A 24118-nucleotide genomic window follows, 5' to 3' on the forward strand; every position below is an offset into this window, starting at 1 on the left:
TGTTAATTATATCCACAAATTGTTGAAATCTACTGATTTACGCTAAAAACCGTTCATTTTATTGTATTTATCGCTCAGACCACTGGAGATTGTCTTTGCTGAGATTCAACTCACGTTTCTGCGTTTGACAGACTGACACATAACTGTTTACTTGACTAATATTTGAAAAAGGCCTAAGTGTACGGACAATTTTTTGACATCGTTTTGGGACTTTTCTATACAAAATGAATTGGATTATTTTTAAAGTTTAATTCATAAACATTTTTTATACTGATCAAGAAAAAGGACTAGTTTCTGCAGGTAATGATGTAATTGTAGTATTTTTATTGACTGAAAAAGTGCACTTTTTGATTGTTTGGATTTCAAAGAACGTGCTGTACGGACAATTTTTTGATACAGTGTACATCAACACATTACACTCATGCATAACAGTTCATACGAAGCCATGGGGTCTGGGTATGGTATACGCTGCATTGAAGATTTGTTTAACTGTGTCTAAAATGATGCATGTGAACGAACACATACTTTGACAGAAACTGTGGTGAATCCGTGCACTCATGGTGGATAACCAACATTGTACAAACATGAACATCGTTTTAGGAAAATCTTCAATGACGGAACTGTCTCAATATTGTCATTTTTCGAAATATTATAGACGACATATTAGCTATGCTCGCTATTCAAAATGAATACCCGATATCAAACATAACTTTTTTTATCAGTAATAAAATTATATCACCTGGGTTAACGTTATTTCTCTAAACAAACTCGAACCAAACAAAATAAACCAATCAAAGGAGAGTGATAATAAACAGAAAAATAAACAAAACAATAAAGTGGTCGCTTATCTTTTATTTCATCGTCTGGTGCGTATTATAAAAAAGTAACTTAACCTAAAAACTAATAAGATCAATGTTGGAAGTTAAAACATTATCCTTCTGGGAAGGTACAGTTTCGTAAGGCACATTTGATTGGTTTTATGAAAACATTTACCTGTATCGAGCTCATTGGTTTTTCATAAATGATAGGAAACAAAAACACATAGGAAGATAGGTAATTTATATGCAAAAATAATAACTAAAGTCTAGTGGTGAAGCTTTCGTCACAGTTAGCAGGTGTAGCTGAGCTCTTCAATTCCGACGAGGGTTTTTCGGCAGAGGTCATCCCCAGAACCGTGTGGACGATACCGTCACTGGCCGAGGTTTTGCCTATGGATGGGACATCGTCCACCGAGAGGCCTCCGTTCTCGAAGCCACCTACCTTTTTCTCTTCCTTGGTCGGTGGAGCCCGCAGGAATGTCAGCAGCGGTGCGTACAGGAAGCACAGGATGGAAATGCCCACCAACATCCACTCGAATCCGATTGTGTTCACCAAGGTGCCACTACATAAGTATATGTAGGAAGAGTGCGTGCAAACAGTGGCCGGATTGTTGGTTTAGATGACCGGTCCGATGGAATGGATGAGAACGATGAATGGACGGCCGACACGAAGGGATAATTGCAAAGTATAGTTAGTTGTGGCCGAGGGATCGTCCGCATCGAGTGTTTGGGAAGAGAGAAAAATAAATAGAACGTTAGATTGACTATAACAATACACATGAGAGGAGGTATGAACTAAACGATAGACGTCCTTCTGTCGATATGTGTGGTATCGTATTGGGGTGCAAAGGGTATGAAATTTCATTTATTTAACACTTGAAGAGATAGAAGAAAATAATTGAATCAATCAAATATATGTATCTGTGCTATCCAATATTATTGAAACGGTATAGAATTCTTTAAACAGCCTCTGAATTGCTAACATTTTGTGAGGATTTATACGGATATTATATTTAACTGTAACCAAATTTATATTTCAGTTGATATTCAAAAAAACTTCTAAAATATAGTTTTTAAACCAATTATACATAGCTACATTTAATAAATAAAAGGCCCTTTCTGATTTTGATGACACGATGAATTAAATCTTCAACTTTCAACGATAGAATTAAAAAGTACATGAAATGGAGAAATTTTGTTTAACTTCGTTTTTGCTTTAGTGGCTCCAGAGAGAACTTCAGAAAAAATACATTTCATTCTATGAGTCTTGTACGTTACTAGCGAAATTTCACTGCGTCGGTCGTCCTGACTCCACGGAACGAAACGTGAGTTTAGATCTAGATCGATCACACGTCATCCGAGCTAGTATTTCCAACCTGGAGGGGTTACTAAAATCAGCGCCATGAGGTGCGCCATGAGCTTCTTTTATGTTTTTCAGCGTTTAAAAATGAGTTTTTTGCTGTTTCAATCTGCTCAACTCTTTTCAATCATCACAAAGTTTCTCTTTTTATTCGTCGCAGACTGTGAGGATGTTTTACGTTATAAAAATATTTAAATTTGATTTTTTTCAATCGATTAGAATTTTTATTCTTGGGCTTCGATGAAGAAGACCTTTCTTAGACAGTTTTATAGAGCAACACCAACATTTGGTTTTTCACGTTCGTCAAATTTTGTTCATAATGATCAATTTAACCCTTTAATGCATAATGTTGTTTTAAAACAACACTTTTCATAATTCAAATATCTCGGAAACGCGTGGATATTTTTGAGTAATTTACAACCAAAAATGTTCTAGAGATTAAAAGAAATTTGCTTATGGTATTTTTTCAAAGATATGTATGAAAGTATGTATGTGTGAGATATCGAACAATGTATGCGTAAAAATTTCAAAAATCAAATTTGCAATTTTTTTTTACAGGAGTAGTTTTTGGAAAATCGCTGTTATTTCTTGAGATTTGAAAATTCTATCAAACTTTTTAACCTCAATCAATCACAAACACGTTTTTGCATCCAATTGACAAGGTTTGGAAAAAAAACAAAATCTTATGGAAATGAATAGAAAATTTCAAAAATTATTTTTCAACTATGATGAACCTTAACTTTTGTAATACTTAAAATAAAGAATTCGAACCTGTTCAGTTGTGTTATTGGAATTAAAAGAAAATGTAGCAAATTCATTTTTCGCTGTATCAAAAATCTAAATACAACAAAATGTTAGAATTAGAATAAATTTTGTAGTCATATTTTATTTTTAACTTCACCACCCCTCAAATGGTCTTTACTAGCAATCAAATAAAAAGTAGTTTTTTCAGACCACTTTTTTCAACTTTTTGTGAAACTTTTATTACAAAAAATTGAAAAAAAAATTATTGACTTCATTATTTAGATCATAACTTAAGCTTTCATATGTATAAGATAGATATTTTTTTGAGTATGTTATGCATGAGCTGCCATAATTTTCCTAAGGCATGTTTTTTTCGGATTGTTTTTCTTTTCGGCTGAATAACGTGAAAAATAGTAGCTTTAGCTGTATATAATGTTCTGACATTACAAGGTTTCTAGTGATATAAGTTTCGTTGTAATCGGTTAGATATGAAAAAAGTTATAACGATTTTAGCTTGGAGTGTCAAATTGACACTCCTAAGTCTGATAAGGGTAAAAAATAAAATATCTGGTCACATCGCCGAAAGCTTGGACAAAAAAAATCTTCAGCACTGAATTGTGGCTCAATGTTTAAGCTCTAAAGTAAACGCTCAGTAAATCCAACAAAACAATATTGAATTTGATGGCCGATGGATTGCGATAAACGGAATGAATAACTTAAATTTAGTTAACAAATACATACTTTTCTAACTACGAACACAAAACACCAGAGCAATGAAAAAAATTGCTCCTTATCGTGAATTCACATGACAAGCTTTAAAATTATTTTCTTGAACTACAACAGCAATCACAATACTCTCCTTGATTGAGTTTTCAATTAGAAAACTAAAAGCTCCACGAAAAAAGCTAGGATCGATTGAAATCGATTTTGACAGTTCTTTTGTATTGATTGGAATTTTGTGTTTCAGACGTCGCTTCTCTTACATGTAGGTTCACTATTTAGCTTGAAAACATTTTTATTTAAGTTTTATAAAAGATTTCATTCGTCAAAGTTGGTTATTTTTCTAGCTGTTTTAAGACTTAAAATTGTTCAAATTTTCACAATTTATTTATATAATTTTTATGCTAACATCTTCTGGAGTTTTTTTTTTGTTCAAATTTTTTGTATTGTATTTTTACAAGGAAAAAAAATAAATTTTACAGAATCAACACAACTCTTTAGCTTGCCTGAAATACCAAATTGGACGAAAATTCTAGAATTATCACGCGGTTCTTAATGTTGTTTTTCAAAAACTTTCTGAAACTAACTCTTTCAAGTTTTGATGTAAAATATCAATAATAGAATAATGGTTGCATTTCAATCTTCAAACTATAGGTGTATAGGTGTTTCAAACTTGAACTTTTTACATTTCAACCCATAAACGAACCAAATAGCTAATTTATTGGCAACATTTATATTGTATTTTATACTTTCTTCAAATAAGTATCAATTTCTTAGTGTTCAGAAATTATAAAAAAGAGAAAAAAACTAATTTAAACTTTGATATTCATTATTCTTTGGATTGAAAATTTACAAATGTGTTTCTTATTCAAAATTGAAATATCATCTTAAAAAAACTCTACTGTTTAATGGAAGTTTCGAATCCCAATTGAACGGTGAAGTTTTCTCTGTAGTTATTTATTCCTCATACAGCCTGAAGATGTTGAAACTTCATATTCAAACCCAGAATCATCTTCTACGTTCTTGTTTTGATTTAGAATTTAGATTTCCTGAATTGCAGCTATTCAATCTTATTAGGTATAAAAATAAAAAATTGGGTTCCAAAATCTGTTGTTCCACTTTAGACTTCACTTAATCTGAAATAGCTCATATGTTTTTCCCAGTCTGACACAAAAAAAACTCATTTATTTTTTATTCCAGTTTCCATTGTGAATGGTAGAGGTAATTTGTCTTAATTTTCAATCATTTTTGTCAACTAAAAACTGGCTAAAAATTGTCAGGACGTAAAAAAACTGGTTTACTATTGAGCTTACAGTATTTAAAAGATTGAAGTATAAACATTTTTTGGATTTAGTTCGGTTTGGTTAAAAAATGTTTGATTTTATTAAATACAGTTGAATACGTAAACAATAATCTGTTAATGTATTCATAGTCAGCAGCATAAAGAAGACTATAGGCAAAAAAGGAACACGAATGTACAATCTTCGTTTCGGAAGATCATGACGAGACAGGAAAAAGTCGTTATGGGGCCAAAAAATCTAGCGTGGGAGAGAAAAAGTTATGATACAAAGAAGTTGTTTTTGGTATGAAATTCGCCACCCTTTCTTGGAATAAAACAAATTCTACAATTAACAACTCGCACCAGGATAGTTTTTTTTTATTTATAGTAGCTTTTTCTGGTTTTTGATAAGATCTTTCAACCCGTATATTAACACGTTCACCGCCATGGGACCCATATTCAGGTGACGGATATATCTTCTGTTGGGCCCCGTCACATCAAAAAACGTGTGACGCTCTCTTACTCAAGTTAGTTCTCTCTTTTTACTTTTCCGCTCCGATAATTTCTTTGGGCCCGGCAAGTAAAACTACCAAAATGTGCTTAGCGACGAACGTGTTAAACACCCACAACACACAAAAATCCAATTTTCCCAGTTTCCTTCAATGCGCAAGTGGCTCCAGAGAGTAGCACTCTCTTCTTACGGTGATTGTTAAAAAATAAAAACAAATGTCTCGCAAATCTCACCTCAATGCCGGTCCAATAGCAAATCCTACGCAGAAAGCAACATCTCCAATGGCATACACGCTACCGTAAACGGCTGAGTGTCGGATGTCCACCAGGTATCCAAGCTCCGGCATCATACAGGAATCAACCATACCAATGGCGAATCCGAGCCCAGCATTAGGAAGAATCAGGTGGTGGATAGAAGTAGCCAACGGGATCTGTAGGATGATAACATGTCAAAGCCATTAGTAGATTTATCCCGGCATGCTTATATTTTTCCGTTAATTTCAAACTTACACACATCAGGCAGAGTCCAATGATAACCAGCCCAAGCAATGCCGCCAACCATCGGCCAATCCGGTGTCCAAGTGGGCCGAAAAGATTTGTACCTATCAGGTAACTGATCGAAGCAGGCAGGAAGGTCACTCCCTGCTCCCATCGGCTGGCTCCCATGTTGTCCATCATCCAGATAGGCAACGACGGTTCCAACATGGCAATGCCCATATTGGCGAATGTGATGGCTCCGGCAGCGATGATGATGTACGGATCCATAACCAGCTCCTTCAGCGATGGTGGATCCGATTCGTCCAGGGCTACCGAAGGTTGGAGCATCACCAGCTGCAGTAAACCATCGCCAAGGGCCAGTGCCGACAGGATCAAGAACGGTGCCGATTTGCCCACAAACTCGTACATAATACCACCAAATGGAGGTCCAATGAGTACGCCTAAAGCTAGACCGCCCAGCGCAATACCCATGGCATTGCCCCGCTCCTTGTCGTCGGTGTACCGATCGGCCAGCATTCCCATACCGGACACAGACGAACAGGACGATCCGATACCCTGCAATGCCCTAGCGATGAACAGAACGGGATACGTTCTGCCGAATGCAAAAACTGCAAACAAATGTTGAATTAATTTGGAACATTCTCATTCAATGCATAGACATTATCGAAATCTGAAGAGGAAAGGAATCGTAATTGACTTCCTTAAAATAATTAACGATCTAAAACAGACTAGCAGTAATTTAAGTTGAGTGATACTTACTTATTGTTGAAACGAACATAATGACGAAACCAGCGAACATGGGAATACTATAGCCTATCCTACGGAAAGAAAAACATAACAAGAACAATTTAATTAGGTACTGGTGATTACTCTCAGCTGGAAGGTGAAGGTAATGTGTATCCAACAGAAGCTAGGACTTACTTATGTGTAAGGGGCCCGACTATGGGATTGGCAAGTAACTGGACGAATGCTTTCGATGCAAACATAAGGCCTACCTCGACCGTTTCCTCCACCAGCTCCTTGTGCCGTTCCTCCGCCTCGGCGTACCAGCTGGCGTTGTCTGTGGACCAATTAAAATAAACAATGCGTGATTCTTCGAATTGGTTTCAAAACATTGGGATTTCTTCTGCGGGCCGAGTAACGGAACTCTCAATATTTCAACAGGTATGCCTAACTGAATTATGAACTTTAGTTAACACATTAAGGATTGCGAAGAATTATGAGAATTAATTGTCTATCTTAATAACGACTGGGCCAAATTCTACAAATTTAGTACCTTTGAGTTATCGAAAGTGTTGTACATACATATGTAGAACAAAGTATGTCTATAAAATGTACTACATTTGAGCTATGTTTCTCGATGAAGCGCACTCGCGTCAAGCAAAACAAAGGAGATGGGATCCAAGCTTTGCAGCTTTCCACACAAGTATTGCAGCTTTGCATTCAAGCTTTGAGTGGAAGCACATCATTACACTAATACTTAGAAAATCAAGCGTAACTTCACTCACACAATGTTTATGTTTATATTGTTTACAATAATGCAATTTGCATTGGTGTATATGTGTGCGTGAAAAAAGTTCAAACCCGAGCTTGGATCTCAACCCGCCAACCCTCATTTGGCGCTAGTGTTTTGTCGCCAGAATTCCGTGGAAGCCGATAGCGCCTGGTGCAACCTTACGTTTCCTTAGTTCACACAAGAGATCCTAAGTGCAACGTATGTTTCCTTTGAAAGATATATCCATATCAATGTACTCAAGCGTACAAACTTCCAGGAGTGGCAGCTAGTATGCTTTAAATGCTAAAACCGCCAACCTCCAGAAGAAATACTATGTATGTCATGACCGAGATTCGATATCATGACCTCTGGCTTAGAAGACATACGCTCTAACCTATAAGCCAAGGCTGCTGGCTAAGAAACAATAGTTCCGATGAAACTTTGAGGACCCAACGAAGGCCAGCCGAACTTTTGCTTATAATCCGAAGCGTTAAGCAAACATTGTTCATTAAGTGCAGGAAGAAGTTCGTGATTGATTTAGACTAAAAATGTTGTTTGGTTTTTTTAATCCGTAGCAATAATAGCGAACTTCCAAAAACAACTGTTTTCAGAAAAGTAGTAATAAAAATCTATTATCTAACATTTTGTGTCAGCTTTATGCAAATAAAGTACAAGTAAACACAAAAAAGTTTTAACTATGGTGCTGATGATAATGCTGATTAGGAGAGAAAATGTTTGAGATATTCATGTCAGAAATATTAGTGTTATTTAATCATTCAGAAGCTCTGATACATTCTCATAATAATCTTTGTTTTAAAATAAAATTTTCTAAAAATTTGTTGATTTTTTTAAATCGATAGTATTTTAGAACTTCGTCCAGTAAAAAGAATCAGTTTAGTACCAAAACAGGAACAGTAGGTTCTCTGTGCAGTAGGTTCAATGTTAGAAATTTTGATCATCCAAATCTTTGTAAATCAACATCATGTAAAGATAAAAAAATAAATGAAATCTTTGTTAATCTATCGATATCAATAACGGCAAAACTAGAGTGTCCATTTCCAAGCCATTTTAGCGTTCTTGGGAATCGGGAAATCTGATGATCCTTTCCCCAGGAATTCTCGGGATCCAGGGACAACTGAAATGAAGATTTTAACACTCTACTGCATACGAAACCTTATCTACATAGTATTTTCAAAATTTTAGGTAGTAGTACTACAAAACATTAGATACAAACTTTACCAATGCCACAAAGTTTCTATTTGAAATTATAAAACCCAAGACAAAAAACTACGTACTTTAACTGAAAAATTTGACTGATTTTTCCTGCAAATATTCGAAATAGTTAAGAAAGATTTTTTTACTATTGATAGGAGTAAGTTATCTACACTTCATGTTATTCATCAAATCTGGTAACTATCCTTTTGTTTCAAAATTTGCATTTCTATGCGGATGATTTCGCTACAGTCAAAATGGAACATTCAGATTCTTTTCGTAGCGCTTTTTTATTGAATTTGTTTGGTTTTATAGATGCTTTGTCGTTTTTACCTTTAATTTAAGTTTTCGAATAAAAAACCATTTTTTATAAAATTTAATGAATTTAAAAGTTTTTAGAAAAAAAATTAATGTCTAAACCATAGATCAAGATAGAACTATCATTTTCCTTGCTCAATCTGATCCATTTTTGAAATTTATTTAGATGGTGCAAATTATAAGTAATTTGGCACTTTTTATTGGTTTCGGGAATTCCCGGGATATTTTAAGCGTTTCCAGGGAATCGCGAGTTCCCGATTTTATTTTACCCCCGGGAATTCCCGGGCAGGACACTCTAGGCAAAACCAATGTTTCAAATTCTCATTTTAACAATCTGTTGCTGTGAAGATCTTTAATTTTTAATAAATTTTTTGAAAATCACATCGCTTAAATGGTCCAAAATAGGGCAACTAACCCTATCAATATTTCTGCCCCTACCGCTTCTAAGGCTACCCCCATATTGATACATGACCTGATATCGGCCAATTTATCCCGAAAAAATTGAGTTAAATCTTCGCATGGCCTAACGCCATTTGGCTTCTGTAGAGGAAGGTGTTTTCAAATGCGCCTATCGGGTTGAATACGCCTGCAGCTGTCTGACGAAATGACTGACAAAACAACATATTTTGAGGATAGAAAGCTTTGAACGTAAGGCATAAAAGTTTTATATGTATTTACTAACTTTAAAAAAAATTACAAATTCATACAATGTGTTGATACCCTTTGATGTAATATTTTCAATTTTTTACCTTCAAAAATTACAAGTACAAAAGTTAGTAAAAAACTTGGGTGGTTTTTGTTTATCATTTTATTGAATTTAAAAATTACAACAAAATTATGTATTTTGAAGGTTTAATAATGATTAGGAAGTGCAATAAGAGAGTTTTTTGTTGCATGTCCCCATGATTGTAAAATGTCACTTTACAAAAAAAAACAAGTTTAATACAACAAATTTATGAATTTTATCACTTTAACTTTAAATCTAAGCTCTTATCAACATCTTAAGAGGGAATTGAACATCTCAAAACAGATTTGACAGAATAATTTCTTATGGTTGAACTGATTACATTAAAAGAATATGATATTTCGATTTCACGAATCATTCGATAATATTACACGGTGTCTCTGATGGAACGATTTTATTTATCGAAAATTAGCATCGCATCGCATTCGAAAGCTGAGACTTTCTCCTTTCATTTGAGCCCAAATTTTCGTTTTACTTTCTACTTTTAGTGTAAATCCAACATCATATGTCAATAACATGATTTAATAGGAAATTTTTCTGACTACAATTTTGTTGAAGACATCAAAGTGATACAAATTGAGAGAAAAGAGTTGGAATGTCACAAACAGAGTGATTATTATTTCATTTGAGGCCCTTGGAGCCAAAGGGGTATAAGTGCATGGAAGCTTATTTCGAGAAAACAAGCTTTGCTGTTGCTGTGTTTGGCAATTTTGCATATATTTTTCGAAAAAAAATATTTTGCTTTGGAACCTAAAAGTATGAGAATAAAATTCTAAAAATCTGAAAAAAAAACCAATTATAGTTTGAAATATGAAAAATCGTTTGGCATCATTAACTCAAAATCGACCATTTTGTCACTTATACCCCTTTGGCTCTGAGGGCCTCATTTGAAAAATCTAATAAAATTTCCCACCACTGATTATACTAAGATCAGAAAAAGTATTCTACGAGCTTAGTTATTGATTGTAGAATGTGTAAATGTTCAAAGCTGTTTATTTACATAAAAAAAATCAATCTGTTACATAAAACTGATCAGGATTATTTGAAGTTATGAGCATTTTTGGGGTTTTATTATATCAACCCCAAAATTTGAACAAATATCAAATTCTTTTTTTTTGTCACTCCGATTTTTTAAAAAATCTTGAAGTGGGGAATAAATAAAGTTTAAGGTATTTTAAACAAAAGTTTCATACATTCTTTGAAAATTCAAACAGTTGAAAGAGCGAGAGCCAAACTATAGAAGATGGGAGTAATATCACCTGTTGTTTAACAAAATTTTTCAAATGTTTTATTTTAATTTTATTGATTTCTTGATTTTGTGCAATTATTGCAAACTATTTTAAGCATTTCAAGCCACTGCTTCAAGTACTGTTCATGACACGCTGTTATATTTTGTTTTCATAGAAGTAAGAAAAACAACATTCCAGGGGAAAGCCAAAAGTGCAGAAATCCACAGACAAATGTTTGCAGTGTTCCATACTATCAGATAAAAAACCCATGTTTTTATTTTATTTTATCTAGGAAATTTAAAAAAAAATCATCAATTTGAACAAATACAAAAAAATTGTTGAAAACAATGTTGATGTTGAGAATTTGTAATCTTCTTCTTCGAAGTTAAGTTCGTGTACTTTTAACAAAAATGAACAATCTAGAATTTTGGCTTGAAAACTTGAATTCGACCACATTTTTACATACACGAGTGCCTCCAAAAACACTCATTTATGCAATCAAACATAAACAATAGGTTGATTTTTTTTTTTAATTTTATATATGACACTTTATCATGGTTGTGATACTCGTGTCTAAGGTTTTACAATCAATCAAAAGTGAACAGTATGAAAACCTTCAGAAATCTTCAAAAGTGATGAAAGATTTTCAACAAAGATGTTTGATTTTGAAATCCAGGAGAATTATTTGAAATTTGGGCTTAAATGTAAGAAGTAAATCTTATCTGTTTCCTAGTCCCAAATGTTTGTTCATGAGGTATTCACACTAACTTAGCTCAAAATATAAATTGAGCGAAAAGGTCAGCAGACTACTTAGAAAACATGACCTGATTGTGTCTTCGAGACCAATTAATAAAATCAAAACTTGCCTATTTACCAAAACTAAAGACCAAATACCAAAATTCAAACAAACAAATGTGGTTTACTCAATCCCATGTGAATGCGGCAAAGAATACTGTGGCCAAACATCACAAACTCTGGAGAAACGGATTAAAAACCATAAAACAAGCCTCAAACAAAGCGCCAGAGCCACAGGTCTAACACAACATGCCCTAGAACAAAATCACAAATTCAACTTCGAGAGAGCATATATTTTAGAAAGAGTAAATGAAAAAGGGAAAAGGAAAACAGCTGAAACATTACACATAAAACTAAAGAAAGGAAATGCAGTTAATATCAAGCAAGATTCCATTGAAATTTCGAAAATATATAGCTCAATTATAAAAAAACTTAGAGAGACGCCTCAATTCAAAACGAAAGCGACTAATTCAAACACGACGACCTCAAACACGAGGATTCCAGCTGACATCACGACGACGCCGACACCGACGCCGAGAATGCTGGACACCAGCTGTTAGAAGCGGTTTAAAGTTTTGGATTCAAATTAAATCAGACAGCCGTAACGGAAGCACGCGGCGATACAATTTATAAGTGCAGAAAAGTGAAGTAATTTTAAGACATATTGTGAAAATTAAGTGTGTTAATTTAAAATTTTGTATATTTTTTACCTAAACACAGTTTTTCTAAAGATGGCTGAAATTGTCCAGTAGGCCGAAACGTAAAGAAATTGTTATTATTTGGCTCAACAATCACCGAAAAATATCAACTTAAAAAGATAACAACAACTGGCGGTGATCAAAACTCGTAAACAACAAATATAAATAACTAAACTTTCAAGAATGGCGGGAGACATTTTTTACAGAATAAAACCCTACAAATGAACTTCAGATAATCCTGATCAGTTTTATGTAAAAGTTAGTTTTTTTAATGAAAATAAACCGTTTTGAACATTTATACACTCTTTAATCAATAACTAAGCTCGTAGAATACTATTTCTGATCTTAGTGTAATCATTGGTAACAAATTTTATTAGATTTTTCAAATGAAATAATAATCACTCTGTTTGTGATATTCCAAACTCTTTTCTCTCAATTTGTATCACTTTGATGTCTTCTACAAAATTGTAGTCTGGAAAATTTTCTAATCAATCATATTATTGACATATGATGTTGGATTTACGCTAAAGGTAAAACGAGCGTTTTCATAGTGATTAGTATGATTTTGTCTTTGAAAAAACCCTTAACCTTCCCATGCCGTTCGCAAAATATCCGTTTCGTGGAAATTTGAGTTGTAGTTTGATTTCGTTCTCCTGGCTGTAAATGTTAACCGATTTTGATGATATTATATTCATTGTGTAGGTAATTTGTTCTTATTACTCAAAATTTTAAAATAAAGTCGATATGTATTACCAAGTTATCAGAAACTGGTTCAGAAAGTAAAAAGTCCGAAAAATCAATTTTATTTTTAAAATGCTCATAACTTTTGACAGCTTTTCTGTATTTAAGTGTTTCATTGATGTTTGAAATCGTCAAGAATCCATCTATCCGACAGTGTATAGATATGCTGGGGTCTAATGAAAGTTTTGACCGCTATCTCAGATCTTCCGGTAGAAAAAAATCTAACTTTAAAAAAACGATATCCAATTTTTGCTTTGCATAGCTGTATTTCATTTCCCAATGAACCGATTTTCAAAACTCAAATTTCAATTTTTTGACGTTGATTTGATCATTATTTTCATAGAACATACTTGGTCTGTCAAAATTCCTAGTTCTTCAGTATATTGGAATGACGATAAAGAGATTTTAAATATGCGCTTCGGGTCATATTGACCCGAACGGCATGGGAAGGTTAAAAAGGTTTAAAAAATCTTCAAAAAAATAAAATGTTCTAGACCCCCCGGTGGATTATTTCAAATTTGGGCTCAAATGAAAGGGAAAAGTCCCAGCTTTTGAATGGTGCAAAAATTAGCGATGCTAATTTTCGAAAAAAAAGTTTTCTCCCTAAGACACCGTGATTAGTATCATGCCTCATAAGCGTCTATACTAGAACGCTGCAAGCTTTGTATGCAATTATTAATTTTTACACCTCCCATAACTTTTTGGTTGTTTAATCTTTTAATTCCCTTACCGTAGCCAGGGGTGGTGACGTCGACGCCATTGTACGGAGTGGTGGTTTCCTTCTGGCAAGGGGACAGTGTGGTCGGAGGAGTTTTCGGAAAGCTAGCTAATGGAGCATCCGGATGTCTGATGTCGTACAGGAACTCGGGTATGATTGGCACTGGAAAGAAAAGAGACAAAAATCGGTCGTTAAAACATCGTCTACAGCGACTGTAATTGGCGAGATTCGATCATAAATATGAGGACAGAATATGAACAAGTTTCAAAATTTGCGTTGCTCAGACTTTTGGGGGCAGATTCTGTTGCCCGGTTCTGGAGAACGGAACAAAACCAACGCCGAAGGGTAAATTGAAAACAAACCATCTCCTTCAACATGTCTGCCTCAATCGTCTGGCGGAGCCACAGTAAATTTCCTGACACGCAAGCTGCAGGATTGTATGCCGGAAATGAAGTTGCTTGAGGGCGAAAATGTATATCTACTAACTAAATCTACGTTGATAGCACCACCACCGCATAGCCTAACTACGACGAAAAGAGGCAACAAGTGTCTTTGACGCCCAATTGAGTTATCCACTTCGAGCTGGAAAATTGAAATTAAACCGTGAATCAGGAAGTGAATAGACAAGGAAAACGTTCGGTTTTCCGGAAGATGAACTTTGCCAAAGTTTTGGTTCGGTTAGCTGCCAAACTAATTGAATTGAAAAATGTCTACTTTATTCCCAGGCTGTTTATGTGAATGGGTAATCAAACTGCTAGCTATTACTCGGGGTTAGGAAAACTGGGTCTGATTACACTAGTTTATAGCATTTTTGAATTTAGTAAACTGAAGATAATTTTGAATGTCAAATCGGGCGCTGAATTAGAAAATGAAATTTGAAAAATCTCAGTAGGAAATTTGTTGAAATTGTTTTGAAAAAAGTATGGGAGAGTGGGGAATCATGGGCCACTTTTTTTCTTTGTTCCATAACTTCTGTATTATAAAAGATAAAATGAAAATAAAAAATGGTATGGTTTTCTACATTTTCAAGGTATCATAAGGTATTTTTTTAAAAATTTTAATAAGTTATTTTCCCCAAAATCTGACTGTTTGAAAAAAAGCAATATTTTTTGGATTTTGAAATATGGTGGGGAATCGTGGGCCACCAAATCCAAATTGACCAAATAACATGCAGAGTTTATGAGTTGACCCAAAACTGTGATTTTTAAATTCATTTCGTTATTTTAAAGCAATTTCAGATGATGAAATAAAAAAGAGAGCTGTGTATGACCGTATACATTCCAAAACTTGGCTCGCGAACGTTTTGGCAAAATTTCTTATATAGGATGGACAAAATATTATTCATAACTCTTCATTTAGCATAAGAAAACGTTACAGATTGGTAAAACGTATTTTAAGTTCTGAATGTGTATAAAAACATAAAAATATAGGTGATTCAAGATGTGTGGCCCACGATTCCCCACAAGCTATGATTTGCAAATTGGTTGCGTTTGTGTGACTTATTGATGTTTCATCAAAAATTCCTTTTTCACATGAAAGATCATGACGAAACTAAGAATATAAGCGTATGAGCATATTTTTGTTATGCACATTAGGTTCCTCATCGATGAAATTAGCGGGTATTTTTTTAATTATGTAAGTAAATTTTTCTAACTTTTTTTAGCTTGATAAATAAAAGAAGCATATGATGCGTATTTCAGTTAACAACATATAGGAATATATGCTCACGCAAAGCGACGACGATGACAGTTGGTTTGAGATTTTTATCTCAACACACATCTGAGATATCAAAAGTGGCCCACGTTTCCCCATGGCTTATGATACCCCACTCTCCCCTACTTGTAGGAAAAGCCGGGTAAGACGGACACTCTAAGGTAGAATCGCAATAAAAATTAGGTACTAGACTACTAGCCTCTAGACCTAACTGTTGGAATTTTAAGGCATTTCACTCGTGAGAAACAAAAAATGCTGGTTTTTCATTAATCCCTTTTTTCTTTATTAGTCGATGGCTTTTTCTGATTAATTTTATTGAAGTTTAAATTAAGACAGTTAGTTCACCCGAACACTGCATGACATCAGCTAATGGAATGAATGCAAAGAGTGTAAGACTATAATTTGCGACCGAAGTTGAATCTTTGATTTCCAATAACTTTTTATTATAACTTCAATCGTAATACGGGGAAAATAATGAAATTAACGAAAGAGGTTTGAATGGAATTCAATAGAAGATACATCCATTTTATTTTGTTCGACAAAAACCGGAAAGAAAATTCTAAACTTAAAATCGTTCGCCAGATGACAACAATCAATTTTAAAGCCCAATACACCGACAAAATTGCGCCAAATGGCCAGGAAGCGCAAATCAGTTAGGTACTCGGTACTTCCAATACATTCGGAACGGCACCACACCGTGTTTCCGCTTACAAAGTGATACATAATTGAATCACTGGGAAATTTATTAGATCGCAAATTGTTTCCTTTTATGTTGCCATCAACCTTATTTGGTTCATTTTGTCACCTCTCCCGTGCCATCAGTCAGTCGGCAGCCCCTTTCGAATTGACTTTTCTTTTTCGGGCATATTATGCGAACCCAAGGATGGGTCGCTTTTAATTTTTTTTGCCTGATGTATAGGTGAATATGTATTGAAGTATATATTAGGTTTGGTCTTTTTCTGTAGAATAATATTATACGAATTGTAATATTTCATTATTAGAAAAAATAACCAAATTTTCACCTACCGACACAGCTTTTTTTCGAGCAGCAGGAAGGTGTTGAACGATACTCGTTTAATAGTAGCTACTTATACAGCCATTGATACATTCCGGAAGTTGTTCCGATTGATTATTGTTGTGTCACCCATGGTAGGAAGAGATGGGATGTTAAAAATGATTTTTTTTGGAACAGTGCAATTAGAAGAGACTTTGGTTGTCGAGTATCGTCAAAACATAAAATTGAATATCTTGGTTGCCTAATTAACTTAGTACAAATCGAAATTCAAAGGAAAATTGTTAAAAGGCTTTGGGTAGAATTCCTTTAAATTTTAAAGTGCATTGAGAAACAAAAAAACGAAAAGTAAACGAAGTTGGTTTATCATACTCCGGTAATCCGATTGCCACTTAATCCAAGTGCTAATTGAAAACTAAACCTAACGACATCATCAGTCACCCGTTTTAACCCCTTTTGCATTTCCGTTTCAACCCAACAGATTTTGCACCCATCAAGAGGAAAAGCAATGAATCTACCGAGCAAGGGGTAGGTATCAACAGTTACCATCACCCGCATCATCATGTCGTATCGTCGTCCTCTCTGTGATGGGAAAGGCGAAAACAAGCAGCATGTAATTACAACGATAATTTAAATAGAGGGAAAAATTAGCTATACCGAGTTAACCAGCATCTGCCAACAGACCCAACCAACCATCCTTCCATTGACACAGGGATCCGGATCCTGATTGCTTCAGGTCAGTTGTTGTATCTTTCCCTAGTAGGACTTGCCATGACCAGATCTGAGAGGAGCATTATTAATTTATGTTTGAGTCATCAAAACGCACTGGAAGGAAGATGTTTTTTTTAATCATAGCCCTGTGAAGATGCTTAGATAGATGACAATGGTCAATACTGATGTTATGAAATCGCTTGGTACATCTTTGTACCTGAAAATGATCACATTTTCATATGTGATGAAAGAAATTAGAGAAACATGAACTATCAAAGAACGAAAGAACATAAGCCGTAAATATCATGAAAATTTCGAAAAAGATACAACGGCTCACCGACAGGACTTGAACCTGCAATCTCCGCTTCGGTACAACGGCGCGTTAGCCAATTCCACCACGGTGAACGTGATGGAACCGGCGAACACGAGCAATCGAGCTCTGCCGATCAACTGCTGGACCTTCTATCGAAACACCATGTATATCCCGCATGTGATCTTTCCCTCTATTGATCTCTCTTGTTTCTCTAACCCCACCCATCGACTCGGGATTTTAGCCGAGCGAGCACATGGTCGATTGCTTCGGGTTTTGCCGCAACTTACGGTCAGATGAAGAAGCAATCAGTGCCGCTCAAGGTTCCGAGCAGACCAGTTACACAGGGAGGTGTTGCTCTGTTGAAATCAATACTGATGTTATGAAATCGCTTGGTACATCTTTGTACCTGAAAATGATCACATTTTCATATGTGATGAAAGAAATTAGAGAAACATGAACTATCAAAGAACGAAAGAACATAAGCCGTAAATATCATGAAAATTTCGAAAAAGATACAACGGCTCACCGACAGGACTTGAACCTGCAATCTCCGCTTCGGTACAACGGCGCGTTAGCCAATTCCACCACGGTGAACGTGATGGAACCGGCGAACACGAGCAATCGAGCTCTGCCGATCAACTGCTGGACCTTCTATCGAAACACCATGTATATCCCGCATGTGATCTTTCCCTCTATTGATCTCTCTTGTTTCTCTAACCCCACCCATCGACTCGGGATTTTAGCCGAGCGAGCACATGGTCGATTGCTTCGGGTTTTGCCGCAACTTACGGTCAGATGAAGAAGCAATCAGTGCCGCTCAAGGTTCCGAGCAGACCAGTTACACAGGGAGGTGTTGCTCTGTTGAAATCAATACTGATGTTATGAAATCGCTTGGTACATCTTTGTACCTGAAAATGATCACATTTTCATATGTGATGAAAGAAATTAGAGAAACATGAACTATCAAAGAACGAAAGAACATAAGCCGTAAATATCATGAAAATTTCGAAAAAGATACAACGGCTCACCGACAGGACTTGAACCTGCAATCTCCGCTTCGGTACAACGGCGCGTTAGCCAATTCCACCACGGTGAACGTGATGGAACCGGCGAACACGAGCAATCGAGCTCTGCCGATCAACTGCTGGACCTTCTATCGAAACACCATGTATATCCCGCATGTGATCTTTCCCTCTATTGATCTCTCTTGTTTCTCTAACCCCCCCCATCGACTCGGGATTTTAGCCGAGCGAGCACATGGTCGATTGCTTCGGGTTTTGCCGCAACTTACGGTCAGATGAAGAAGCAATCAGTGCCGCTCAAGGTTCCGAGCAGACCAGTTACACAGGGAGGTGTTGCTCTGTTGAAATCAATACTGATGTTATGAAATCGCTTGGTACATCTTTGTACCTGAAAATGATCACATTTTCATATGTGATGAAAGAAATTAGAGAAACATGAACTATCAAAGAACGAAAGAACATAAGCCGTAAATATCATGAAAATTTCGAAAAAGATACAACGGCTCACCGACAGGACTTGAACCTGCAATCTCCGCTTCGGTACAACGGCGCGTTAGCCAATTCCACCACGGTGAACGTGATGGAACCGGCGAACACGAGCAATCGAGCTCTGCCGATCAACTGCTGGACCTTCTATCGAAACACCATGTATATCCCGCATGTGATCTTTCCCTCTATTGATCTCTCTTGTTTCTCTAACCCCACCCATCGACTCGGGATTTTAGCCGAGCGAGCACATGGTCGATTGCTTCGGGTTTTGCCGCAACTTACGGTCAGATGAAGAAGCAATCAGTGCCGCTCAAGGTTCCGAGCAGACCAGTTACACAGGGAGGTGTTGCTCTGTTGAAATCAATACTGATGTTATGAAATCGCTTGGTACATCTCGGAACCTTGAGCGGCACTGATTGCTTCTTCATCTGACCGTAAGTTGCGGCAAAACCCGAAGCAATCGACCATGTGCTCGCTCGGCTAAAATCCCGAGTCGATGGGTGGGGTTAGAGAAACAAGAGAGATCAATAGAGGGAAAGATCACATGCGGGATATACATGGTGTTTCGATAGAAGGTCCAGCAGTTGATCGGCAGAGCTCGATTGCTCGTGTTCGCCGGTTCCATCACGTTCACCGTGGTGGAATTGGCTAACGCGCCGTTGTACCGAAGCGGAGATTGCAGGTTCAAGTCCTGTCGGTGAGCCGTTGTATCTTTTTCGAAATTTTCATGATATTTACGGCTTATGTTCTTTCGTTCTTTGATAGTTCATGTTTCTCTAATTTCTTTCATCACATATGAAAATGTGATCATTTTCAGGTACAAAGATGTACCAAGCGATTTCATAACATCAGTATTGATTTCAACAGAGCAACACCTCCCTGTGTAACTGGTCTGCTCGGAACCTTGAGCGGCACTGATTGCTTCTTCATCTGACCGTAAGTTGCGGCAAAACCCGAAGCAATCGACCATGTGCTCGCTCGGCTAAAATCCCGAGTCGATGGGTGGGGTTAGAGAAACAAGAGAGATCAATAGAGGGAAAGATCACATGCGGGATATACATGGTGTTTCGATAGAAGGTCCAGCAGTTGATCGGCAGAGCTCGATTGCTCGTGTTCGCCGGTTCCATCACGTCCACCGTGGTGGAATTGGCTAACGCGCCGTTGTACCGAAGCGGAGATTGCAGGTTCAAGTCCTGTCGGTGAGCCGTTGTATCTTTTTCGAAATTTTCATGATATTTACGGCTTATGTTCTTTCGTTCTTTGATAGTTCATGTTTCTCTAATTTCTTTCATCACATATGAAAATGTGATCATTTTCAGGTACAAAGATGTACCAAGCGATTTCATAACATCAGTATTGATTTCAACAGAGCAACACCTCCCTGTGTAACTGGTCTGCTCGGAACCTTGAGCGGCACTGATTGCTTCTTCATCTGACCGTAAGTTGCGGCAAAACCCGAAGCAATCGACCATGTGCTCGCTCGGCTAAAATCCCGAGTCGATGGGTGGGGTTAGAGAAACAAGAGAGATCAATAGAGGGAAAGATCACATGCGGGATATACATGGTGTTTCGATAGAAGGTCCAGCAGTTGATCGGCAGAGCTCGATTGCTCGTGTTCGCCGGTTCCATCACGTTCACCGTGGTGGAATTGGCTAACGCGCCGTTGTACCGAAGCGGAGATTGCAGGTTCAAGTCCTGTCGGTGAGCCGTTGTATCTTTTTCGAAATTTTCATGATATTTACGGCTTATGTTCTTTCGTTCTTTGATAGTTCATGTTTCTCTAATTTCTTTCATCACATATGAAAATGTGATCATTTTCAGGTACAAAGATGTACCAAGCGATTTCATAACATCAGTATTGATTTCAACAGAGCAACACCTCCCTGTGTAACTGGTCTGCTCGGAACCTTGAGCGGCACTGATTGCTTCTTCATCTGACCGTAAGTTGCGGCAAAACCCGAAGCAATCGACCATGTGCTCGCTCGGCTAAAATCCCGAGTCGATGGGTGGGGTTAGAGAAACAAGAGAGATCAATAGAGGGAAAGATCACATGCGGGATATACATGGTGTTTCGATAGAAGGTCCAGCAGTTGATCGGCAGAGCTCGATTGCTCGTGTTCGCCGGTTCCATCACGTTCACCGTGGTGGAATTGGCTAACGCGCCGTTGTACCGAAGCGGAGATTGCAGGTTCAAGTCCTGTCGGTGAGCCGTTGTATCTTTTTCGAAATTTTCATGATATTTACGGCTTATGTTCTTTCGTTCTTTGATAGTTCATGTTTCTCTAATTTCTTTCATCACATATGAAAATGTGATCATTTTCAGGTACAAAGATGTACCAAGCGATTTCATAACATCAGTATTGATTTCAACAGAGCAACACCTCCCTGTGTAACTGGTCTGCTCGGAACCTTGAGCGGCACTGATTGCTTCTTCATCTGACCGTAAGTTGCGGCAAAACCCGAAGCAATCGACCATGTGCTCGCTCGGCTAAAATCCCGAGTCGATGGGTGGGGTTAGAGAAACAAGAGAGATCAATAGAGGGAAAGATCACATGCGGGATATACATGGTGTTTCGATAGAAGGTCCAGCAGTTGATCGGCAGAGCTCGATTGCTCGTGTTCGCCGGTTCCATCACGTTCACCGTGGTGGAATTGGCTAACGCGCCGTTGTACCGAAGCGGAGATTGCAGGTTCAAGTCCTGTCGGTGAGCCGTTGTATCTTTTTCGAAATTTTCATGATATTTACGGCTTATGTTCTTTCGTTCTTTGATAGTTCATGTTTCTCTAATTTCTTTCATCACATATGAAAATGTGATCATGACAATGGTGTTCATAAGGATCCAGGAAAGAAACTCAAACGATTAGCGAGCCCGCAGTTTTGGTGTAATCTCTAGAACCGGTTGAACATGTCTGCCAAAACATAATTCTGTTATCGCTTGTGAGTGATATATGTATGAATGGATAAATCGTTTATTTGCCAAAGTATAAGGTTGGGTCTGATAGAAAGAAACACAAGCTTTAACCGAATTTAAAAACAGAACGTAATTTTCAAATGAAGCCTTTGTACACGATCTGATAAACTTTTGGGATTAGAATCGAAGTGCGTCCGAATATTCCTAAAAGTTCCACAAAAGTAACTGTAAATTTCCACAAAAGTAACTGTAAATTTGTTGCTTATTTCTAAAGCTTTTTCTTTCATTCTATGATCCTTTTGATAGTAACAAAGCTTTTGGAACACTTTTTTTTTCTAAATAAGAAATATTCATATCACAAATGATCGTACTGAATCGTTGATATGTTTTGGTGTGTGTTGTAATTCATTCCCGGTACTACCTAGGAAAAGTGCATATTTTCAAGTTCTATAATCGCTGTATAAATCCTTATGAATAAACAAAATGAAAACTATTGTACGTTTCAAAAGAACAGCAATAAATTGTTAAATGAGACAGGAGATAATGACTAGAACAGCCAAAGAAATGACTTATGAATAAATATGCACCTTTCAATTAATTGAATCACTCTGTAATGTAAAGTTGATTCAACAATCCAGAATTGTTGTGAAATGTCGATTGCTTAAATAATTGGTGCAGGGTTCGTTTCTCTAGGCCTTTGAGATTGAATATAAATTTATATGTATTAGGTAATATAGATTTAATAAAAATTTACAAAATTACTTTCATTGACATTCAATTCTATCTCACATGCTGTACAGTCAGCGTCCAGATCTAAAATTGATCAGCCATCATACGGGGGCAAATAAAAATCTCAATATTTCTCAGCAATCGGCTGTTGAATAGACCAATAATAGGTTGATTTGTAGAATAAATTAAACAAGTTGTTCTTCGAAAAAATTCTCGCTCAAGGGTATGCGAAACCGTAAAAGCACTGACCATATTCACTGGACACTGGATTTCGTTTTCTGGATATTTTTTCCAACAGTGCGTAATATCGATTCCAGAGTGCGCATCGATTGATTTGAAGAAATGTTATCCCAGTCAGGAAATGCCACCCAACTTTAAAGAAAAAACAGGCAATTTTCACGATAAAATCGGGCTAAATAGGTACATTTTTCCTACAGGGCATTTTTTTACATTTTTCAGGTTCGCCACCTGCCGTCGGTATAGCGAACCTACAAAATCTGACAAAAGAAATTAGACAGAAAATGGTTGAATTTTTGTTCTAAGTGTCATGTCAGTATGATCAGTGGTAAAAGTACAAGAAGTTGAGAAGATTTCTTTCGCCAATAAGTATGATGTTTCTCTATCAAAACAAACAAAACAATTTATTTCTCAAAATTTTCATCATAGTTTTATTTTTGTTAGAACAAGTTCACTCGTGTTGGGAAAAAGTGGTAGAAATTTTGACACTTGTAGCAAATTTTGAAAATTTTCCCATGCAAAAATGATTTCAAGATCTTTGACCGATGAATTTTTTGTACAACACTGTTTCTATTTCAGCCGTATGTGATAGAAATCGACCTATTTTTGCATCACAGCATGCGAAAATAGAACACGTGTTGTAAATAACTTGACGGCCGCAGATCTTAGAGCAAGTTCAGGAAAGTTAGAGCAAGTTCAGGAAAAAGTGTTAGAAATTTTGACACTTACGGCACATTTTGAAAATTTTGCCATGCAAAAACATTTTTAAGATCTGTGGCCTTCTAGTTTTTTTACATCACGTGTTGTATTTTCGCATGCTGTGATGCAAAAATAGCAATATTTCTATCACATACGACTGAAATAGAAACAGGGTTGTAAAAAAATACAACGCCCCACGATCTTGAAATCATTTTTGCATGGTAAAATTTTCAAAATGTCAAAATTTCTACCACTTTATCTCAACACCAGTAAGTTTTCAAAATGTGCTACAAGTGTCAACATTTCTACCACTTTTTCGCAACACGAGTGAACTTGCTCTTCTAAATCCACATTACCCGAGGGAGGAGTTGGCCATGAATTTTTGAAATCATACGCAATTA

General features: G+C 36.4%; 1 protein-coding gene across 1 annotated transcript in view; it reads right to left on the reverse strand.

Moving 5' to 3' along the window:
• Positions 1-832: 832 nt before the first annotated feature.
• The window catches only part of LOC129753319 (synaptic vesicular amine transporter-like), a 32687-nt gene continuing 9401 nt past the window's right edge, over positions 833-24118 (reverse strand). Inside the window, exons 2-7 of the mRNA XM_055749120.1 lie at positions 13893-14042; positions 6851-6989; positions 6689-6747; positions 5942-6537; positions 5666-5862; positions 833-1381 (exon numbers count right to left, since the gene is read on the reverse strand). Coding sequence (XP_055605095.1) covers positions 1078-1381; positions 5666-5862; positions 5942-6537; positions 6689-6747; positions 6851-6989; positions 13893-14042 — 1445 coding nt within the window. The 3' untranslated portion in view covers positions 833-1077. The remainder of the gene's footprint in view (positions 1382-5665; positions 5863-5941; positions 6538-6688; positions 6748-6850; positions 6990-13892; positions 14043-24118) is intronic.

Source organism: Uranotaenia lowii, chromosome 3 (genome assembly GCF_029784155.1).
Source record: "Uranotaenia lowii strain MFRU-FL chromosome 3, ASM2978415v1, whole genome shotgun sequence".
Lineage (NCBI taxonomy): Eukaryota > Metazoa > Arthropoda > Insecta > Diptera > Culicidae > Uranotaenia > Uranotaenia lowii.